Source organism: Trichoderma breve, chromosome 2 (assembly GCF_028502605.1).
Source record: "Trichoderma breve strain T069 chromosome 2, whole genome shotgun sequence".
Taxonomy (NCBI): domain Eukaryota; kingdom Fungi; phylum Ascomycota; class Sordariomycetes; order Hypocreales; family Hypocreaceae; genus Trichoderma; species Trichoderma breve.
In genome coordinates, this window is record NC_079233.1 from 1,693,265 (window position 1) to 1,711,678 (window position 18,414).

Sequence of the window (18,414 nt, forward strand, 5' to 3'; positions counted from 1 at the left end):
GGACGTGTCCGTTAAACCTTGGCCGCAATGAAAAGCAAAACTCACTACTGTAATGCACTTGTTTGATAGCGTATATCAAATCTCCCTCCCTTACTTGTCTAGCGCCGCACCAGCTCCAGCAACGATCTTTCCGTAGTCTCTGCAATAGTCTCTGTTAGCACTCCAACGTTTTGTTGTTCCAGTGGTTCAATCAGTCCGGGGAGGGTTGGAGGGGGTTGATCAGCTCCCTGTTTAGATCCGATCCGCGTGCAGACACGGGCAGCCAGCCGGGGGACCGGGTCTAGGTCTACAGTAGTGGGCGATAGTACAGGTACTTTGTCTGTCACGTTGCTTTTTCTGTCCGCCCTGGTCTAGAGTACTTGTCTCTACAACTCAGCTTGCATTGCCGGCTGAATTAGTACGAGTATTCACGGGCATTCAATTTTGCTTTCGCTCAGCAGCTGAGTTCAGGGTAGGTGGTCAGCCGAACTCGCTATTCTGCTCAGCTGTTGCTGTCCCTGTCCTGCCCTGTCCTTATCCTGTCCCATTGATACTGGACTCCTGGCCATCAATTCTCTTCTCCTCCTCCTGGCTCCTTATCAAACTTCCAACCGTCGACTCTCTCGGCTAAAAGCCCGTCAATCACGTCTGCCCGAGATGCTGCTTGTCTCTACCTAGTACCTAGCCCAGCGCCACCGTTTGATCCTACCGAGCTGATGCCCGTCTCATGCGATTCAGGAGCACACCAAAACTACCGAAAGACACTATCTTAGTAAACTTTTTGTCCGCTGGGGGCAGCCTCACTGCTATGGGCGTAGCTTCTCCGCAATTCTTGTTCTCAACATGATCATTTGTTCAGCATCAAATCAATCAATCACATCAATTGGGCCCGCGCATAGCTCGATAAATAAACCAGGCAATATCGATGCAGGTCCGCCAACCTCGACTAAGGCAAGGCAATTAAGAAACCCCAAGTGACAGTACTCTGTGTAGCAGTGGGAGTACTTGTCTCCCAAGTACCGACTTTGATGGGCACAAAAGCAAAGCTCGCCAATCATGGCCAGTCGTCTTTTGCTCGTGGTGCCTGAACCGCCATCGGCCAATTCACTCGAGGCCCAAAGCCAACTTCAACTGCAAAAATCAGCGATTGCGTGCACCAATCACCACCGGCCCGAAGCCTTATCGTGGGCTAACTTGGTCTTCTATCCTCCTTCTTCTTTCTCCCTCACCTCATGCAATGCCACGAGTTCGTCCAGGTCTACTGTACTGTAATGATGAGTAGGTACATACTTGCAGCTACAGGAGACTTGGACATCTCATCTTATACCCACTTTTGAAAAAGTAGGTGAAGGGGGGGATACACAGAGCAAACGCAGGAAATTGGCCTTTTTGGGCGTACAAATATGTACCTTTTTTTTTTCTTGCTTCTCTTTCGTTCGCATGCATGGAGCCAGTACATACGTGCGAATTATCCCCATGTCCCATGCCTTTACATGCCCCATATTCACCCCATGTAACGAGGATTTGCTTGGTACATATCCGAGCGGGTCGGCGAGAGACAACACATCAAAGCGTGGCGAGAGAAGGCGTGGGGTTTGGCAAGGGAAGAGGGCCGTCGTCGGGCCCGTGAGCGGCCATGATCCCTGACCGCTGAAGATGCAATTGTTTGGCTGCGATTGATTGATGCCATGCTGTACGGAGTAGTATCAATCAATTGGATGGGGTTACAGCCAACAGCCTAATTGCTATCAAACCTGCTAAAGTGCTACGGGTAAGCAGAGCTGAGTTGCTGCCAGCCCAGTCATATCTCGTACACTACGGCGGATTATACGAGAGGCAGCTTGGAATCGACTGATCCATTGATTGGCTCTCCCTTTCCCAGGGCAAACGACGGGCCTTGAGTGGTCGCCTCCACACATGTGACTGAGCGGGTGGCCACCATCTTCGACTCCTTTTTTTTTTTTGTTCGTTTCCAGCTTTGTATGTACAAGACAGTAGAGGTACCATACGAGTATAACCTAGGAATGAATTGAGTGGTAATACACGCCAAAAAGTCATGTACGAGACACGACATCGACTGGGCTCCGTAGTACGGAGCTTCTTGCCGAAATGCACGCCCGCCCGATATAGCAGTGGCAGCAGCCCAGGGCATGGATTAGAATGGATGGTAATAATAACGCAGGCTTAGTTGTCAACGCCTGTGCATGATGCGAACGTTTCCATCTTTTGCTTCCATTATTCTTTCACCGCCACTGTTATGTACGGGTATCGTGTTCGGGAGAGAGAAAAAAAGAGGGACCTATGATGCCTTTTTTTTCATCCCAATTTTTTTCATGCACCTAATAATAAGCAAAGCAAAGCAAATGCTGGGTTGGGCAACATTTTCCCTTTTCTTTGGACAAATTGAGACAATTCATTATTGCTTTGATGCTTGTACAACAGGCATCTTCGAGGTACATTAGTCGGTACCCATATCTGAGGTACATGGCGATCTTGTACTCCCGTACTCCCCCGTAGACAATCAATCAATCAAACCCTCCCTCGGCCAGATCTCACTTCTTTGCTCCCTCAGCGAAACATGCCTTGATTGGCTCGTGCGGCCTGAAACAAAGATGGCGCACCTTGTTCATTCCCTCTTGATTGAGCCCAACGCGATGCTACCTTGTACCCATCATGAAGGTAGGTACGTACCTCGAGGGGGGGATTTGCGCCATCTTTCCGTGTCCCGTGTTCCCCCATGTCGAGCTGTGGCTGACCAGGTTCATTTCAGGTTGTTGAGTGTGGCTGGAGAACCGAGACATTGCTGGGGGGACCACGCAATTTTCGTCTTCTTGGCTATGGAATCGAATACCTTGCTAAACTTACTTACCTGGGATAAGGATAGGGTAGGCAGTTTTTTTTTTTTTTGATGGGGTGCACAGCCCAGCTTTTGCAGACGAGTTTATTCGCCTTCTTGGGCTTTTTTATTCTCCCGAGTCAAAGACGAGCAAGCCAAGGAAAATGAGAATCAGGTAAGCCTTGTTAGCAGTCGTAATGCTGGTGGGTTGTTTTCCTCAAGGTACCTACGTGAGTGAGTGATACGCCACTGCACAAGTAAGATCTAAAGATGGAATACTGTATATTCCGTAGATGCAAGGCCAAATCCACGACTACCGACATGGATATGCATGCACAAGTTGCTAATAAGCAGATTAAACCTCACTCACGCAACGAAGTAGTGCTCATACAAATCTTCCCATACTACAGCATTAACTTGCAAAACGAGACAAAAATGCAACCCATCACATACCATCGAAATGAAATGAAACCCCCATCACAAACTAAACTCCAACATCAAGTGATGTGAACCCACCTCTTTGCACGAGTCGTCGACATGCTTCGATGACGATGTGGCTCCCAGGTCACAGGATGAGGACTTTTTAGAGATACACATCACAAGCAAAACGAGGCGAGCTATGTAGTATGATGTAGCCACACACCCACGGTTGGGTATGTATGGCATGGCACATGCTAATAAGACGGCTCTGGGCATGTTGGGGTAAAACGCATTGGATTTCGCAGCCTCTACTCCAACCAAACCTGTAATGCGCTCGGTCATGTGCATCTCCACTGTCACATCAAGAGAGGGGGGGTAACAGCACAATACCTGTACTCACAAATTATACGTGTAGTAAAAGTGGTAAAAAAAGAATCCATGGCATCTATTGGGTACTATCGCTACGAGATAATCATCATCCCGTTGTTTGGGCACGGAAATATCTTCATCTCATGCAGTCTAATGCAATGCAAGCACAAGTTGCTCCATTCTCTCATGTCCTTCCCAACTACGCCCTCTCTTTCTCTCTCTCATATCCATGCTTGCGCTTCCTATTCGTCGCCCATCAATGCCCCAATGTCTCACTTTTCGTCTTCTCCTCGGTCAACCGTTTCTTTCACAAGGCAGTATCGCTATCGCTATTCTTGCATCCTCTTGCTCGGGCATCCCCGGTCCATCCACCACAACTCACCCAAAGACCTCATTCACATGTCTGCAGCCTCTTTCTTTGTCTTCATGTCTCGCCTTTTACCCGGAGGAATTCACTGTAGCTCGTGTCACTTTGTAAAATCCGTATAGACTAGCACATCATCACCGAGTACTACCACGGTTCAAAGGACAGGCCGGCTTATAGCCTTCTCAGCCCCTATGCATGTCTCACAATAAACACCCATCTCATCAGCTCTTTAGACCACGTTTGGCACTCTGACCCGGCTGCGATGCGTCTTTTTCTCTTCTCCTGAGTTTTTTTAAGCTCTGTAATTCTACCTTGCTACACACTCGGAGTTTGTCGCAATTCATGCACATGTCATTCTGGTCCCTCGGCAATGGCCCGCCAAGCTTCCGTTCAATACAATCTCCAAGCTACACAGCCCCAAACCTTCAAAGAAACATTGAAAGGCTGCAATTATCAAATCGCAACACACGCCATCCTTTAACCTTGACTATTCTATGACAGATTATTATTAAAATCTTGTCTAAAGCCCGGAGCATTCAGTAAATCTGTAGCCAACAAGGCCAATAGCCGCGACCAGCCCACTTACACCATCATTCATTGGCCAAAAGTACCTTCCCACTGTACCCAGGCGGCGCAGTTACATGGTCCACAGCCCACGGCGCTTCCCTCTTCCGTGTTTCATCAAACGCGTCTCCAAGTTAACCGCCGTTGCATTGCATCTCTCGGATCGATCCTTGAAATTTCATCGCCGGGCGGCTATCACAGCCGGTGTTGGTAAGTTTCAATTTAACATGAATGTCACCTTCGGGGGAGATACAAGGGGTTTCTGTTTAGCGTGGGCGCTTACTGCGTTTTTGCGTCTAACTGGCCAATCGCTGTACTGTATTTTCTCATCCGCTTCCTTTTGCGACCCAACATTGCCATGTAAATCCATCTTACACGGAGATGGGATTCTGAAACGCCGGCTTACCTTGCTTTCGGATGTTCTACTAGCCGGGGAGGTGCATGAAGGAAGTTATGGAGGTCGAGTGTCAGAAGTGACAAAATATTGTCAAGGCAAGCTGGTCTATGTCAGCAGAGGCTTCGGACAAGGACATGGGACCAGTAACCAGGCCAATTCGGTCAAAGATTGAGAAAAGGTCTATTGAATTGGAAACTATTGTGTTACTTGTTTGATGTCTGGTGTTTTCAAGCATGACAGGCACTGTTATCTTGTTAACTCCGAATTGACTTGCTCGTGTAACCCGCAATACATTAAAATCTTGACATTCGAGAATATAGGTATTCAAGTATAACAAACCTCATTCAATGACGCTCAATAGCTATCTGATTTAAAAACTTATATGATACTCGTCACTACTATGTCTTTTACTCAAACTCCACGTAAAAGCATTCCGTACCTTTGTTCCACGTCCTCAAGCAACTTGTTTTGCCTCCCATTTCATAACGTGGAATCTAGGTACATCACATTGAGACATTGACTAGCCGTGAACGTTTAAACACTGTTCAATTAGATGTTAACCGACAAAATAATCATCTCTGTACTCAATTTGAACTGGCTAAGCATCTCACACATTGGGCCATCATCCTGGAGCACTGGTTTTCACAAGCCCAACATCAAAATCGTATACCCGCTCCAAGGAACTGGATAAACATACCCGACGTCTAAGAACAAGCCGACAAGACACGTCATCCTTGTATCAGGATCAATCAAGTCGTGAAATGTGGCACCTGTCAAGAACAACTCTGTCATCATCCAAGCCAACCCCCTGAATCGTCTCGAGTCCATCAATTGACTGGTGCATCACACACTCGTGTTTCACATGGCAAATCCGGCATCAAAGGCCACATCATCACCGACACAAACTTCACAAATCATCCAGGTTCTCGTGATCGAGTGATTCTCTCTCAAGTCATTTCCCATCATTCATATCATCTACTATTATTCTCATGCTGATTGTTACCCGTTCCTCCCAGAAAAAACCTGCATTCTCCCTTGCATATGCTGTACATGAAAACATTAAAAAACATTAGTCTGCTAAAAAGGAGCCAGTCTCGTGCTCGTATTTTCCCGATCCGTGGACACGTGCGGTGCCGTTATTCGCCTCAACAGCTCCAGTAGTACGTCAAGAAGCTCGCATCAACCACGTCATCCGTCCACAACTCCCTTTGCATTGCCTATCCTCGTTCCAGCATCTGACTGTGAATGCTAGGCAGGGCGAGCAGATGTCGGTGAGCTCGCAAATGTGTAACGCGACAAAAAAGGACTCGACTCTTTGAGCGATAAGCTCTGCCAATTTGAGATGAGCCATCATAACAATGCCAATCACGTTATTGCTTTTCTCATCCCCCCAATCCCTTTAAGATATAGTGGCCTTTTGATGATGCTGAAAGTATCCTGAAAACCCAACAGAAGTGGATGCCCATATCGGCCGTCCATGTCACCATCTCAGCTGCGTCAAGACAGAGCATCACAGGTACGGAGGCACTCCGCCCATCTAGTGGAAGTAGCTGGCACCGCGAGCTGCTGTCGGGTTTGCTGGCGCCGTCGTCGTTGGCCCGGGAGTCGACACGTAGTCTTCAAAGTAGGGATGATTGCAAGCTTGCTTAGCAGAAATCCGTCCTGCAGGGTCGTAGACAAGCATCATCTCAAGCAGATCCAAGCCCTTATCGTCGAGGTTCGGGCACAGTGCCTGTGAGTAGTCTCTCTGCCACTTGGGGAAAGAAGCCTTGAAATCGGGGTAGGATGTGACGCCGGGCCATAAGTCTTCGGTAGGGGTTCCGAGGGCACTAGGACGTGGTAGATACCAGTTAGCCAGATGAAAATGAGATGCGCAAACACCAAGTCCGCCATATCGTTGCCAAAGGGGGCATCTTTCTTACCGGAAAATGCGGAAGATTTCGTCAATTTCCGAGTCACCTGGGAAAAGAGGCTTGCGAGTACACATCTCAGCAAAGATGCATCCAATTGACCACATGTCCACGCCAGTAGAGTACTGCCTTCCACCCAGGAGAATCTCGGGGGCTCGATACCAGAGAGTAACAACCTCGTGCGTGTAGGTTCGCAGCGGCACACCAAACGCCCGCGCCAGACCGAAATCTGCAAGCTTCAAGTTTCCATCCCGGTCGATAAGCAGGTTCTGGGGCTTGAGATCTCGGTGCAGGACACGGTGAGAGTGGCAGTACCTGATGCCGTTGCACAGGTGCATCATGAACTTGCGGATGACGGCATCGCCAAGTCCAAGTTGCTGCAGGCGAGGGGATGAGCCCTCGGGGAGAGCCTTGCCTCGACCACCATCGCTAACAGGGAGAGCCTCCATATATCTCTTCAGATCTAGATCGAGGAACTCGAAGACCAGATACAGCTTGTGGCCGTCGGAATGGACAATGTTGAGTAGTCGAAGGATGTGGGGGTCTCGCATCTCCTTGAGGAGGGAAATTTCGCGGATGGCGGTGCTCGGAACACCCTCGTCTTCGGCCTCGAGTCGGATCTTCTTCAGGGCAACAATGCGTCCGCCATTGGCAAGGTCTCGCGCCTTGTAGACCACACCGTAGGTGCCTGTGAGGGTGTCGATGTAATTAGCATGACGAGAATAGGATATGGGCAATGACATGTGAAATGAAAGAAGAAAGGGAAGAAGATATTAAGTCAGAAAACCAACAGCGATGCATATGATTGCGGCATGTCATTGGGGGGTGCTTAAGTCACAGCAACAACGTACCCTCTCCGACCTTCTCCAGCTTCTGATAATTCTCCATGGCGGTGGTGGGCTGCAGAATCAGGTAACGAGTGGATTGGACTCAGCAGCGTAGAGAGAAGAAAAGGGACAAGCCGACGACAAGCAGGGTTTTGTTTGTCCTTGTCCTTTTCGTCGTCGTCGTCTTCCGTTGCCGTGCACACAAGAAACGCGGCGTTGGTGGAAAGGGAAAAAAAAAACACGGTCTTTTGGTCGCCGGGGCGAGGGGTCAACAATTCGCGGTGCTGGCGCGGGGAGCACAAACGCGGTCAGACTCGAGCCTTTAGATGAAACTAGAGCCGGCGAAGTTTGACTTTTGGTTCCTCAAGTGAAGTGTGTGATGCTTCCTTTTTGGTTTAGTTAGTAAGCACCTGCCAGGGGCAGCTCGATGGTGGATGTTGACGAGCTGCGGGTTTGTTTGTTGTGTGTTTACTTTGATTTGACAACAACTGCATTGTTACGGATACTGGGCTCACAAAGGAGACGGGCGGCTAGCTGGGTTGGGATTGGCGTAGATGCCCCGCCACAGGCACAAGGGAAAGATGTGGCTGGGAAGATGCCTCCAAGATGGTATTTAACAAGATTATTCATTAGCATGCTTATATAAATACTGATGGTAACTTAATATCTTGACAGCAATCATTCAAAGGTGAGTGAAAAACAATATTATTGATTTAATAGTATGGGGGAAACATGATAGGTCGACTAGATGCTGAAGGAGTGCTTCTACTTACATCAATTTACATGTGACATCATCGTGGGATGCATGGGCTTCATGATAATGAAGGGCGCTCCTGAATATCGGCATACACAAATTCAATCCATAGTTAGTAGCAGATACTAGATAAATGTAACTATAGTAATAAATACTGGAGGAATTTATCTATTGTAGTAGAAAGTAGATATAGGAGTAGATACTTGAGAGAACTGGGACATTTGTCTTTAGTCGTAAATAAACGGCTTCCCTTCATATCCGATTTCCATGCTACATAAGCATCTGTAAGAGCTATAAACCTCATATAATGTTGGAAGGAACGTTATGACACACGTAGAAAGATGTTCGGAAGTTTATTCGTTGTGGCGCTGGTATGTCTATGTACTAGGTAAACGACAACAGACGTGCTACGTAATTACTAGAACCTAAAATAATCAACAATCCGTTCCCTCGAAGCCCAGTCAAGCAAAATGGAAAGACATCTGAGCAATAGTACTCGCCCACAAAGACAAGAAGCTCATATTACTAATGCCATAAGACATACCAGCCATCTACTCGAGCATAGCTATACCCTGCTTCCAGAAGAATACCAGCTCACGGACAGCCTCCTGGGTCTACACCAGACCATCCAAAACACACAATATGAACCGGCGCAGCTATGAGATGCGTTAGAGGCTGAGATATTTGGGGATTAGGAGAACATTGATCCAGGTTTACGTGTAGATCCTATTAATGAGACTAAAGACGAGTGTGAGGATAATATGGAGAGCGAGGATGGCTTCGAGGAGATTCCACCAGTGGCTAATCACCATGTGAGTAAAACATTACCTATCCGTTAATAGTACACTTACTAATATATTCTGCAACTGCAGAAGAGACCTGCCCCCTAAGACGAAATCCTTGATGTCCCATCCAAAGTGCAGCGGCATAAAAGGAGGGATCTCGCGTACTGGTCTGAGGATCTTGAGAAGACTCTCAAGCAGTTCGAAATGAGATAAGGTATGGGGAAATACTAGCGAGTACCCCAAGTTGTCTATCCAGCACCCCAGCGACTACGTAACGTTTGAGCGCAAGAGTATCTCCATGAGATTTGCAACAAGCAAAACGTGTTTGATAGTATATACCTTATATAATACATTAACCAGATTAAATACTGAGTAGTTCGACATCAAAACCATATGCCCGCTAATCCAAACCCTTAAGTTGCCCATCATTTTGCTTCCAAAGCTTCCTTTCGTCTCAAATCCAATATCTTTGACAACTTCAGCACGCCCTTCTCTCCCCATCCAGACGGACCCGCCTCTATGTCGGGACGAACGGCCACATACCAGCTCCACGCTCTTCGATCCAACTCAGCTCGCCCCAAAACACCAGCCCAGCTCGCAAAGAGCAGCCGAAGAGCTCCCAACAGCCTCCCCAGGTTCTCTTGCTTCTCATCATTCAGCGCCGCCACGGTCTTCTTACTCCCGCCGCTATCAGCGCCCGCCGAGGCAAAGCTTCGTAAAAGATAATTCCTCGCATTCTCAGGCCTGTGAATGGCCATGCCGATTGTAGATATGGTTGGTTTCTTATCCTCTGCGTCAAGCCCCCAGAGTGCCTCTCCAGAAAACGACGATGTCCGCCGCTGAGCTGAAAGGGCATCGTTGAGACACTCGCGCATCAGTCGCCAACGATCAGGCCCCAGCATGACTCCGCCGTACCACCTAACCAGCACAACGGTTGTGTTTATGATGTTTGATTCGCGCAAGAGCTCGAGCATGAACTTGCCGCACCCAGTCTCTCCATCATCAAACGAGGCTTCTTGTACGAGGGACGACCCGCCAAAGCTTGTCCGTATCGCCCACGCAACGTGATCTGCCGTCTTCTCTACATCAGGATACTTGTTGAACAAAATCTTCATGAGGCCTGAGCGCATGGATGGTGACGTTATTGGAGCCGCATGCGCTACGAAAACGGATCCCTTTGAAGTCAGCTTGCTGCTCGTCGCCCATATACTATCAGACGCGGTTGATGCCACTGTTGACGATGACGGGCCTGCCGCATCTGCAGACGACACAGATTGTTGCTTCTCATCAGTCCATGTATAACCACCTCTCTTCAGAACAGGAATTTCTCGTCCTAGAACGGAAACCTTGGGCTGGCCGGTTGGTATTGGTGTCTCTCCACCCACTGGTGCCTTTTCGATGCCAATGCTTATAGCCTTGGATCTCGAGTTTGCACTCACTACTGCCTGAGCTAGACTTAGGCGACTACTTGGAGGCTGCTCCGGCATCGTGAATCGCAGCAGTTCCACTGCAAACGCAAGCACCAGGGGCGCTCTGTTAGTAACCAGCGCAGTCTCTTTGATGAGCTCCTCATCCTCGCACAGAGGGAGCGCCAACGACCCTTCGAGCTCTTCAGGCGTCATAGAGTTGTAATCTAAGTCCCGTTTGTGCATTTCAAGCTTGGGCTTCTTCCTGTCGGCTGCCGCGGGCTCCTCGGCTGCCCGCTTGTTGCTCTTCTTGCCGTGAGACTTGCACGCCGTGTGAAAGCTCTTGGCCAGCTTCACGTCACCGAGGGCTTCTTCAATAGTGGATGAAGGCGCCTCAGCAATCTGCTCGATGCTGTTGTCTTGAATGTTAGTCACCACTTAATCACCAGCGTTCACGGCGGCCGGTGTCTCGCCTTTTCAGATTCTTTGCTTGTAACGCCTTGATGTAACCCATTGCTTGCATCATGGATGCTTTGCGCGCCGTCAGCATGCGCAGCATCTCCTGTAGATCGCCATGGCCCGCCATTGCTGCAACTCGTTACAAGGAACCAAAGCTGTCAAACGGAAACGAAGTCACTCCGCATCGCCTACTTGTCATTCCCCCTGAGCCGTGAGCCGTGAATGATGACGTGACGTGCCGAGCCGAGCCAGGATGGTGCAGGGTAGCGAATCTCGCACAGTTTTTGGCGATCTCGGCACCTTGATAGCGAGGGTTGGCCCCACTTTGCGACCCCCATGCACACTGTATTTGCATTTGCATTGCTTCTTTCGCCGGGCGTCTTTTCTGCAACGGGTCAATGCCCTCAACCCACATGATAGATATCATTCTCACCACCTTTGGGCAAAAGGCAGAAAACTCTTCTTTTCTTATTGCTAGACTAGTTCACGCCTTGACGATGCTCCCTCGATGAATGTCCCAACACGCCGCCTTGCCACGGCCGTGGTGGGCTTTTCACCCTTGCAATCCCGCCTTGCAAGCTCTTCCGTGCGCCAAGCTGTGAAAACTCCTCCAGCCAAACCTCCCACTGCTCCTCCGGCGTCCCGCGTTACGAAATCATATAAACCGTTTGTCTCCCTCTATTCTCCCGTCTTTCCTCTACCTTAAAGAAACATTGACTGACATAAAAAGCTTTATAACAGCACACAAAAACCCAATATCTCTTCTTCAGCTCCACCACCTCCTCCTCCACCTCCTCCCAAAGCAGACACTCTCCTCGACATCTGGCGCCGTGCCTGGCTCCCCCTAACCGGTGCCTCTATTCTCGCGGGCTTTCTAGGCTTCTATATTCTCGGCACCACAGTCGCAACAGTCAAGTCTTCCCCTTGCTCCTCCTCCACCCCCTGTGAACATGCCACGCCCACCGGCCGTCCCCCCGCCCTGAGCGGCGATAATGCCGAGCAGTTCGACAAGGAACTCAACCTCCCAGAGTGGTGGATGGGCATCACCAAGCTGCGCAAGAAGCTCGCCGTCCACGCAAAGGGTACCGTGCTCGAGCTCGCCATGGGCTCTGGCCGCAACCTGGAGTACTACAACTGGGAGCCCCTAAGCACTGCCGTCGAGGCTGCTAGGACTGGCAACATCCCGCCACCAAAGATACCCCAGGGCATCACATCCTTCACAGGGCTAGACATCTCCATTGACATGCTCGACGTGACCCGAAAGAGGCTCGCCAAGTCCGTTCCGCCCATGGCCGCCTCCGCGCCCATCGTTAAAGCCTCGTCCATGGCCGATCACACAGGAGGCCAACTCTCCTTTTTAGATGGCCACGTCCGCCTCGTCAACTCGGATGCGCACCACCCGCTCCCCTCCCCCGCTCACACCGACAAATACGACACCATCATCCAGACCTTCGGCCTCTGCTCCGTCTCCGACCCCGTCGCCGTGTTATCCAACCTCGCTACTGTTGTCCGACCTGGCACCGGCCGAATCATCCTGCTGGAGCATGGGAAGGGCTATTACGGACTAGTGAATGGTTTGCTGGACAAGAATGCTGGAAAGCACTTTGCAAAGTACGGATGCTGGTGGAACAGGGACATCGAAGCCATTGTCGAGGACGCAGTGAGTGCGACGCCTGGCCTGGAGGTGGTTAAAATCGAGCGGCCAAACATTACACAGATGGGAACCCTCGTCTGGGTCGAACTGAAGATGGCAACCAAGGACAGGACGACATGATGCTTTCATGGCTCACATCATCACACGCATAATGGAGATGCGCCAGCAACGAACAGGCCTGCCAACTCACCATACGCAATACTACATCATTTACACACCAACAATTTCTTGCGGAAATCGAGCGTCAGAATAATAAGCGGATCTGTCTTTTAATCAATGAGTGGTATGCTCTTTTGTATGTACACCTTTTTCCTCTTCATCTTTCAGCCGTCTCTTTCACAAGCGCTCCTGGCGTGGCCCCTTTTTTGGTTGGTTGTCATCTCATCATCCCCGAAATATAGTCAGAATCATCTAGTATATCTACAGGGGAGTGTCTCTCCGCACATGTCCACATCATATGTTACAAATACAAAGCCATCCAACGCCAGCTCCTTTTCCCTTTTGAGTATTTCCTGCTCCTTGCGCCATCCCAAATGATAACATTAATAATAATAAAGAAAAAAAGAAATCAGCAAGCGTCTAGCAAGCAATCGAGTTCGTCTATCTCGATGCTCTCGGCGCCCTTGCCCCATTCGAATAGTTTGTTTAATCTTAACCAAGCTTCGGTATCATCTTCTTTCCGACCAGCGGATATGCTCGGCTTGATGGAGGGGCTAGCTAGAAATATGGTGGCCGCGCTGGGACGGCTGTCGGCGAACCACGCATCGTCCCGATAATAATCCATCGTGGCGACACTGTGACGCTCAACAGTTTCCGGCTGAGGGACTTCGGCGTTAAGCTTTCGCTTCTGCAGGCCGTCTGCAGTCTGTGTAAACTCGCGCTCATCCTTCTCGAGAGGAGGGGAGTTGTTACGGGGTCCGAGGACAAGTCTGCTTCGCTGGGAAGAGAACGATCCGATGGGGGTCATGGGCATCGCAACGTCGTCATCGGCGTTATCGAACTCGGTGGCCGATAGGTCCACTTCGGGAGAGGGGCTCAGCTCCCGTCGTCTTGCCTCGATGTCTTCTGAGCCAGAATCCTCGGTAAGAGAGACTGAAGGGGTGAGAGAGGCAGCCTGCTGAAGACTTGCGTTGAAGTCGGGGAGCGGTTGCCTGGGCTGAGTGGTGAGGAAATAATAAGTGCGTCGTGGGTGTACAGTCTCAAGCTCCTTACCCAGCGGGCAGGGAGCCGAGGCAGACCAGCAAGTCCGCTTCATATAGGAAGCGAGGCGGGACGAGATAATGGCGCATGGGTTCGCAGATCTATGATTGGCAACGTCAGCATGGCCGGAAGTGAATTCGACATGGGGAAGAAGACCTACTGTTGTACAGATGTAAGCGACTGGGTAAGGACAGTCGCCAGCTCCTTGATCAGATGAGGGCGGTTGCCAGTTTCCTGCAGCTGGACAACAACAGCCTCGACAATGTCGTCTTTGATGCTCTCAATGTCGATCTTGTGTGTTGTTGCGTCGGCATCCGTCATCTCCTCGCTGATGGCTCGAATGGGTGACGGAGGCGGGGTATTCTCAATAGCAATGGTCTCTGCGGCATGGGACCTCTTGTGGCGCTTGTTGGGATGTTCTTCTGGAGATTCCGAGCGCGAGGCACTTCTGGACGCCGGCGTCGCTGAGGCTGAGGATGAAGCGGCGCGGGACGCACTCTTCGATGAGGCAGCACGCGAGGCATGCGTGACGGGGATGTGAATACCCAGGCTGGGCAGGGAAAGCGATTTGCGGCGCGTGTTGTAAGGCATGGTTGTATAATGGTGACGATGTTGAATTGCGTTGGTATTATTGGGGGTATTAAAAGTAAAGGTACTGTGTAATTGGATTGGTGGACGTAATAATGCAAGACGTAAATGGCGGTGGCAAAGAAGAAAGAGAGAAAGAGAAGAGTGGGATATGGAAGGGATCGACTACAGGCTGGCTCGCACAGGACAGGCAGCAGACGAGAGAGTCACGGGGATGACGATACTTTGTTTGTTTTGGGATGGTGTTTAGGAAGATTGTATGAAGGTCTCCAAACATCCCGAGGGAGAGGCAGAATTGTCTCGGGGGGGCGGTCTGCGGTCTACGAGCGGATGGGAAGGAATGATGGGGGGGGGATGGCACCGAGCAAAAGAAGCCGGACCAAAAAGCTCAGGCGATTTTTTTTTTTGGCGTTGGCGGGCCAGGAAAAAAAAAAGAGGCAGCAAGCACGAGAGCTTGAACTTTTTTTCTTTCCCCCCGGATCCTATTGGCCAGAGCCCCCCGTCACGGCTGCCGAAGTGGAGCGCGCTAAACGTCAGTGCCCGCACAGACCACTCGCTGTTGCAGTGCAGCCACGGCTTTGAGGCAAGCACGGCCCACCGCAGAGGGACGTCCAAGCCTCTGAGGCGCCTGGCACGAAAGCGGCAAGAGCGACTTCTGTTTGTAGGTACTTGCAGTGGGGTTTTTGGCGAAGAGCTGGTGGGGAGGCGCCTGCCAGAGACTGCAACAATGGCCACTCTGTGGTTGGTCCGCAGCTCGGCACTCTCAGACACTATAAAGAGATAGTGGGGAATATTTTTTGGATTTTCTTTTTTCTTTTTTCGCCTTTGACTTTGCCTTTGCCTGGCCACTGCCACCACTAACACCGACGGGGACACCCCTGCCCGATGAGGTAAAAAAAAAAAAAGTTGCACTTTTTTTTTTCAAGGGTACGGGGGACCACATAAAATGATGGAGACGGTTCAAGTTGGCATCGTGGCCGGACTGCTTCTAGAACCAAAGGGACGCGAATAAAACGGAGATTCGGTATTTGAAGTAGTGGACGTCATGACCGAGGGTAGCTGAGAGCATATTCGCTCATAGGCTGGAGGCGTTGCAGATCAGGCAATTGACGATACAGTACATCATGAAGTCGCTGTAATTAATATTTTTTGTGCGTGTGTGCATGCAAGGGGGTGTGGGCGAGCGCACACTGAGGGGAAAGGAAAAAAAAAATTGATTAAATACCACTCAATTTTTCCAGGGTCTGGCATGTGCTGAGACAACCCCAGAGCAATCACGGAGTACGGAGTAATACTCCATATCTGTACTGCTCACATACATACATCCGATTCCCTGCTGTCGATTTTTTGCTACGCTCCCCTGCGATTGAGGCATGGGGGTCCCCCTCAAGGGTCCTAGTGGGGCTGCAAAAGCGCCCTAAGCGATCAAAGACGCAGCGGCGAAAAAAAAAAGAGCGTTCGAGTCGGTCTTCAGGTGTAAGTCGTGTGAGAGGTGGAGAGGACGTTCGATTACTGTATGGAGACTCGACGCGCTGGATCCCAGGCTTGCCGAAATGAGGCCTTACCGCTGATGACATTCTGCAGGCATTGAAGCACTAGGTCCTGCAGCGCGTCCTGCAAGAGCGTTGAGAATCTAAGTAGTAAAGGCCGAGTTTGATGCAAGCTGCTTGCTAGTCCAAAGCAAAAAGTAAACAAAAACAGAGCCGTACAGTAGTCGGTCACCTGATCTATTACACCGCCTACCTTGGGCAGAGCTTGGGCACCTTTTTGTACGGTCAATGGCTTTCCATTAGTACCATCTTTGCTGCTTACAGTGGCCGCAACGTGCAGATTGATGCCCGTTGACCTGCAGAGCCATTCAATTCCCGCGTCATGTGTTGCTGTGCTGCCGCTGCAATTGGGCCAATGGCTCGGAACAAGGGAGACAGACGTTGGCGGCTTGCATTGGCCACTGGTTGTACCTGCAAGACCTCTGTCTCGTGTGGTACGACTTGTCCTTCGCATGTTGAGCGAGACATGCATCGCGATAAGTGTCTCACCGGGTCCCACAAGCCTAATCGTGACAATCAAACGGTCTGCACATGTCTCAGTTGCCAAATCTCATCCCTCCCTTGACAGCGTACTCGTCTTTGTCGCAGACGGGCCACCCTGTGACGACGCACTCGTTCTTCTCCTTGCCGCCATCCAGGCCGTTCCATCTTAGGCCGCTGCCCATCCCTAATGTCCACCAGAGTTTCCAGTATCCCTCCTCGAACACATTCATCCACAGCCGTACAATGGGCAAACGTAGCCAGACGGCGTAGTACCTCCACCACTTGACGGTGTAGCCCACTATAACGGAGGGATCCATGACCACTGGGGCGCCGCCCGTGGTATTGGTAATGGTCAACGGCAGCAGTGTGCACTCGGAGATGATGCACTCCGGGGGCTGCTGGAAGCGAAGCGTGTCCGCGTCCCAGTCTGCGTTCTTGCTGCGCAGAGGCGGGTCAAGCAGCATGTCTCCATCGAGAACCACGATGCCGTTCCAGCAGGTGCCGACTTCAAGCACGCGCCCCTCGCGTACGGACCTCCTGTCTCCCTCTGACGCGAAGAAGGGCCAGAAGCCACTAGTAGTTCTTCCACAGCGATCGCGGAGCACCCACGTGTCGTACAACGTTGCGCCGTCCATGTCAATGCTGCACGCCATCCGTCTCTTTCCTGGCTTGGTCATTGTGTGTGACAAGGGGGACTCGGCATGTGGACCATTGACATCATCTCCTCCCACGGCCGCCAACAGCTTCAGGACGTCGGTGTGATGATACACAACGTCGTTTAGCATAATCACGTTTTCAAATCGCCTGTTGAGCTGGCCGAGAGGTTCCAGGGCGCCGTTGCGGAGGTTTGCCATGTACCCCATCCTGTGCCTGATGCTGTGCCAGGGGTTTTCGGGCGGATCTCCGCGCAGGTCGGTCGTGATGTTGACGCTATGCGCCACCTTGCGCTTTGTGAGCTCGCGGCCAAAGTGCAGCAGCTTGCTGGCAGTGTTATCCTCGCTGTCATTCTCTGTCAGGGATACGTAGACGTGGGCGCGGCCCAGCGTGTCGATGAGCTCGAGAGTCTGTGAAGTCCACGAGTCTAGTATCTCGTCGTTGTTCCAGAAGGAGGCGGCGATGAAATAGCTCGCATTCTGGGCCCGGTGTGCTTGTAGTGTCGGCGAAGAGGCCACAATGGACGATGCCGTTGGGAAAGGCGATGCGATGCCTTTCGTGTAAGCCCACAAGCTGAAGAGTGCGCCACACAGCCAAATCAGCGGTTTGAACATCCCTCGCCCTGCTCCAGCCCCGCTAGCCCTCTGCGACGAAGAAGATGAGCCATTGGATGGTAGCAGGAAGCTGCTCCTCCTCTTGCGACTCTTGGCTGCGTGGGACGGTGAAAAGTGCTGCCAGGCCGCGAGTATCACTCTGGCAGGTATGTAGACGAGGACAATGGCGAGGTAGACACTGAGCGGCCCTGAATTGTGCGTGAAGATGATGGGGGAGAGGCGGAAGTAGAGCGTGGGAAGCAGCACAAGGTAGATACGGTGGTAGTTTCTGGCGTGGCGGATGAGGGCCGAGATGCGGCTGTGGGCGGTCAGGCCGTGGCTGGTGAGGCGGTGGCTGGAGTGGCCATGATGGTCGTCATGAGCCTTATCGTGGCTGCTATCGTCGTCGTGGTCTTTGTCGTGGCTGCGATTGCGATTGTGGTGGGAGTCGAGGCTGATGATGGAATCTGTCATTGCGGATTTGAAGCTGTGGGAGAGGTCGAAGAGGGGTGGAGACGGAGATTACATGATGTGTGCAGATGCTGGTTCGGAGTAGCTCGGGCTAGCTCTGGTACCTTAGTAGACGCCTTAATACTGACCTGTTAGCGGCGTAGTGCAG

At 51.0% G+C, this 18,414-nt stretch overlaps 5 protein-coding genes across 5 annotated transcripts; 1 reads left to right on the top strand and 4 right to left on the bottom strand.

Annotated features, from left to right (window-relative positions):
- Window positions 1–6,469: 6,469 nt before the first annotated feature.
- On the bottom strand, window positions 6,470–7,730 carry T069G_02756 (protein kinase domain-containing protein; the record flags this gene model as incomplete). Its single annotated transcript, XM_056169966.1, has 4 exons — window positions 6,470–6,761; window positions 6,855–7,219; window positions 7,277–7,530; window positions 7,694–7,730. The coding sequence occupies 4 exons, from the start codon at window positions 7,728–7,730 to the stop codon at window positions 6,470–6,472; spliced, it is 948 nt and encodes a 315-aa protein (XP_056030858.1).
- Window positions 7,731–9,633: 1,903 nt separating this feature from the next.
- T069G_02757 (uncharacterized protein) lies at window positions 9,634–11,200 on the bottom strand (the record flags this gene model as incomplete). Its single annotated transcript, XM_056169967.1, has 2 exons — window positions 9,634–11,026; window positions 11,088–11,200. The coding sequence occupies 2 exons, from the start codon at window positions 11,198–11,200 to the stop codon at window positions 9,634–9,636; spliced, it is 1,506 nt and encodes a 501-aa protein (XP_056030859.1).
- Window positions 11,201–11,581: 381 nt separating this feature from the next.
- On the top strand, window positions 11,582–12,847 carry T069G_02758 (methyltransferase domain-containing protein; the record flags this gene model as incomplete). Its single annotated transcript, XM_056169968.1, has 2 exons — window positions 11,582–11,739; window positions 11,815–12,847. The coding sequence occupies 2 exons, from the start codon at window positions 11,582–11,584 to the stop codon at window positions 12,845–12,847; spliced, it is 1,191 nt and encodes a 396-aa protein (XP_056030860.1).
- A 448-nt stretch (window positions 12,848–13,295) lies between these two features.
- On the bottom strand, window positions 13,296–14,518 carry T069G_02759 (uncharacterized protein; the record flags this gene model as incomplete). The annotated part of the gene is made up of 3 exons (XM_056169969.1): window positions 13,296–14,028; window positions 14,088–14,349; window positions 14,425–14,518. The coding sequence occupies 3 exons, from the start codon at window positions 14,516–14,518 to the stop codon at window positions 13,296–13,298; spliced, it is 1,089 nt and encodes a 362-aa protein (XP_056030861.1).
- A 2,083-nt stretch (window positions 14,519–16,601) lies between these two features.
- On the bottom strand, window positions 16,602–18,269 carry T069G_02760 (cryptococcal mannosyltransferase 1 domain-containing protein; the record flags this gene model as incomplete). Its single annotated transcript, XM_056169970.1, has 1 exon — window positions 16,602–18,269. One exon carries the CDS (start codon window positions 18,267–18,269, stop codon window positions 16,602–16,604), a length of 1,668 nt encoding a protein of 555 aa, XP_056030862.1.
- Window positions 18,270–18,414: the final 145 nt, after the last annotated feature.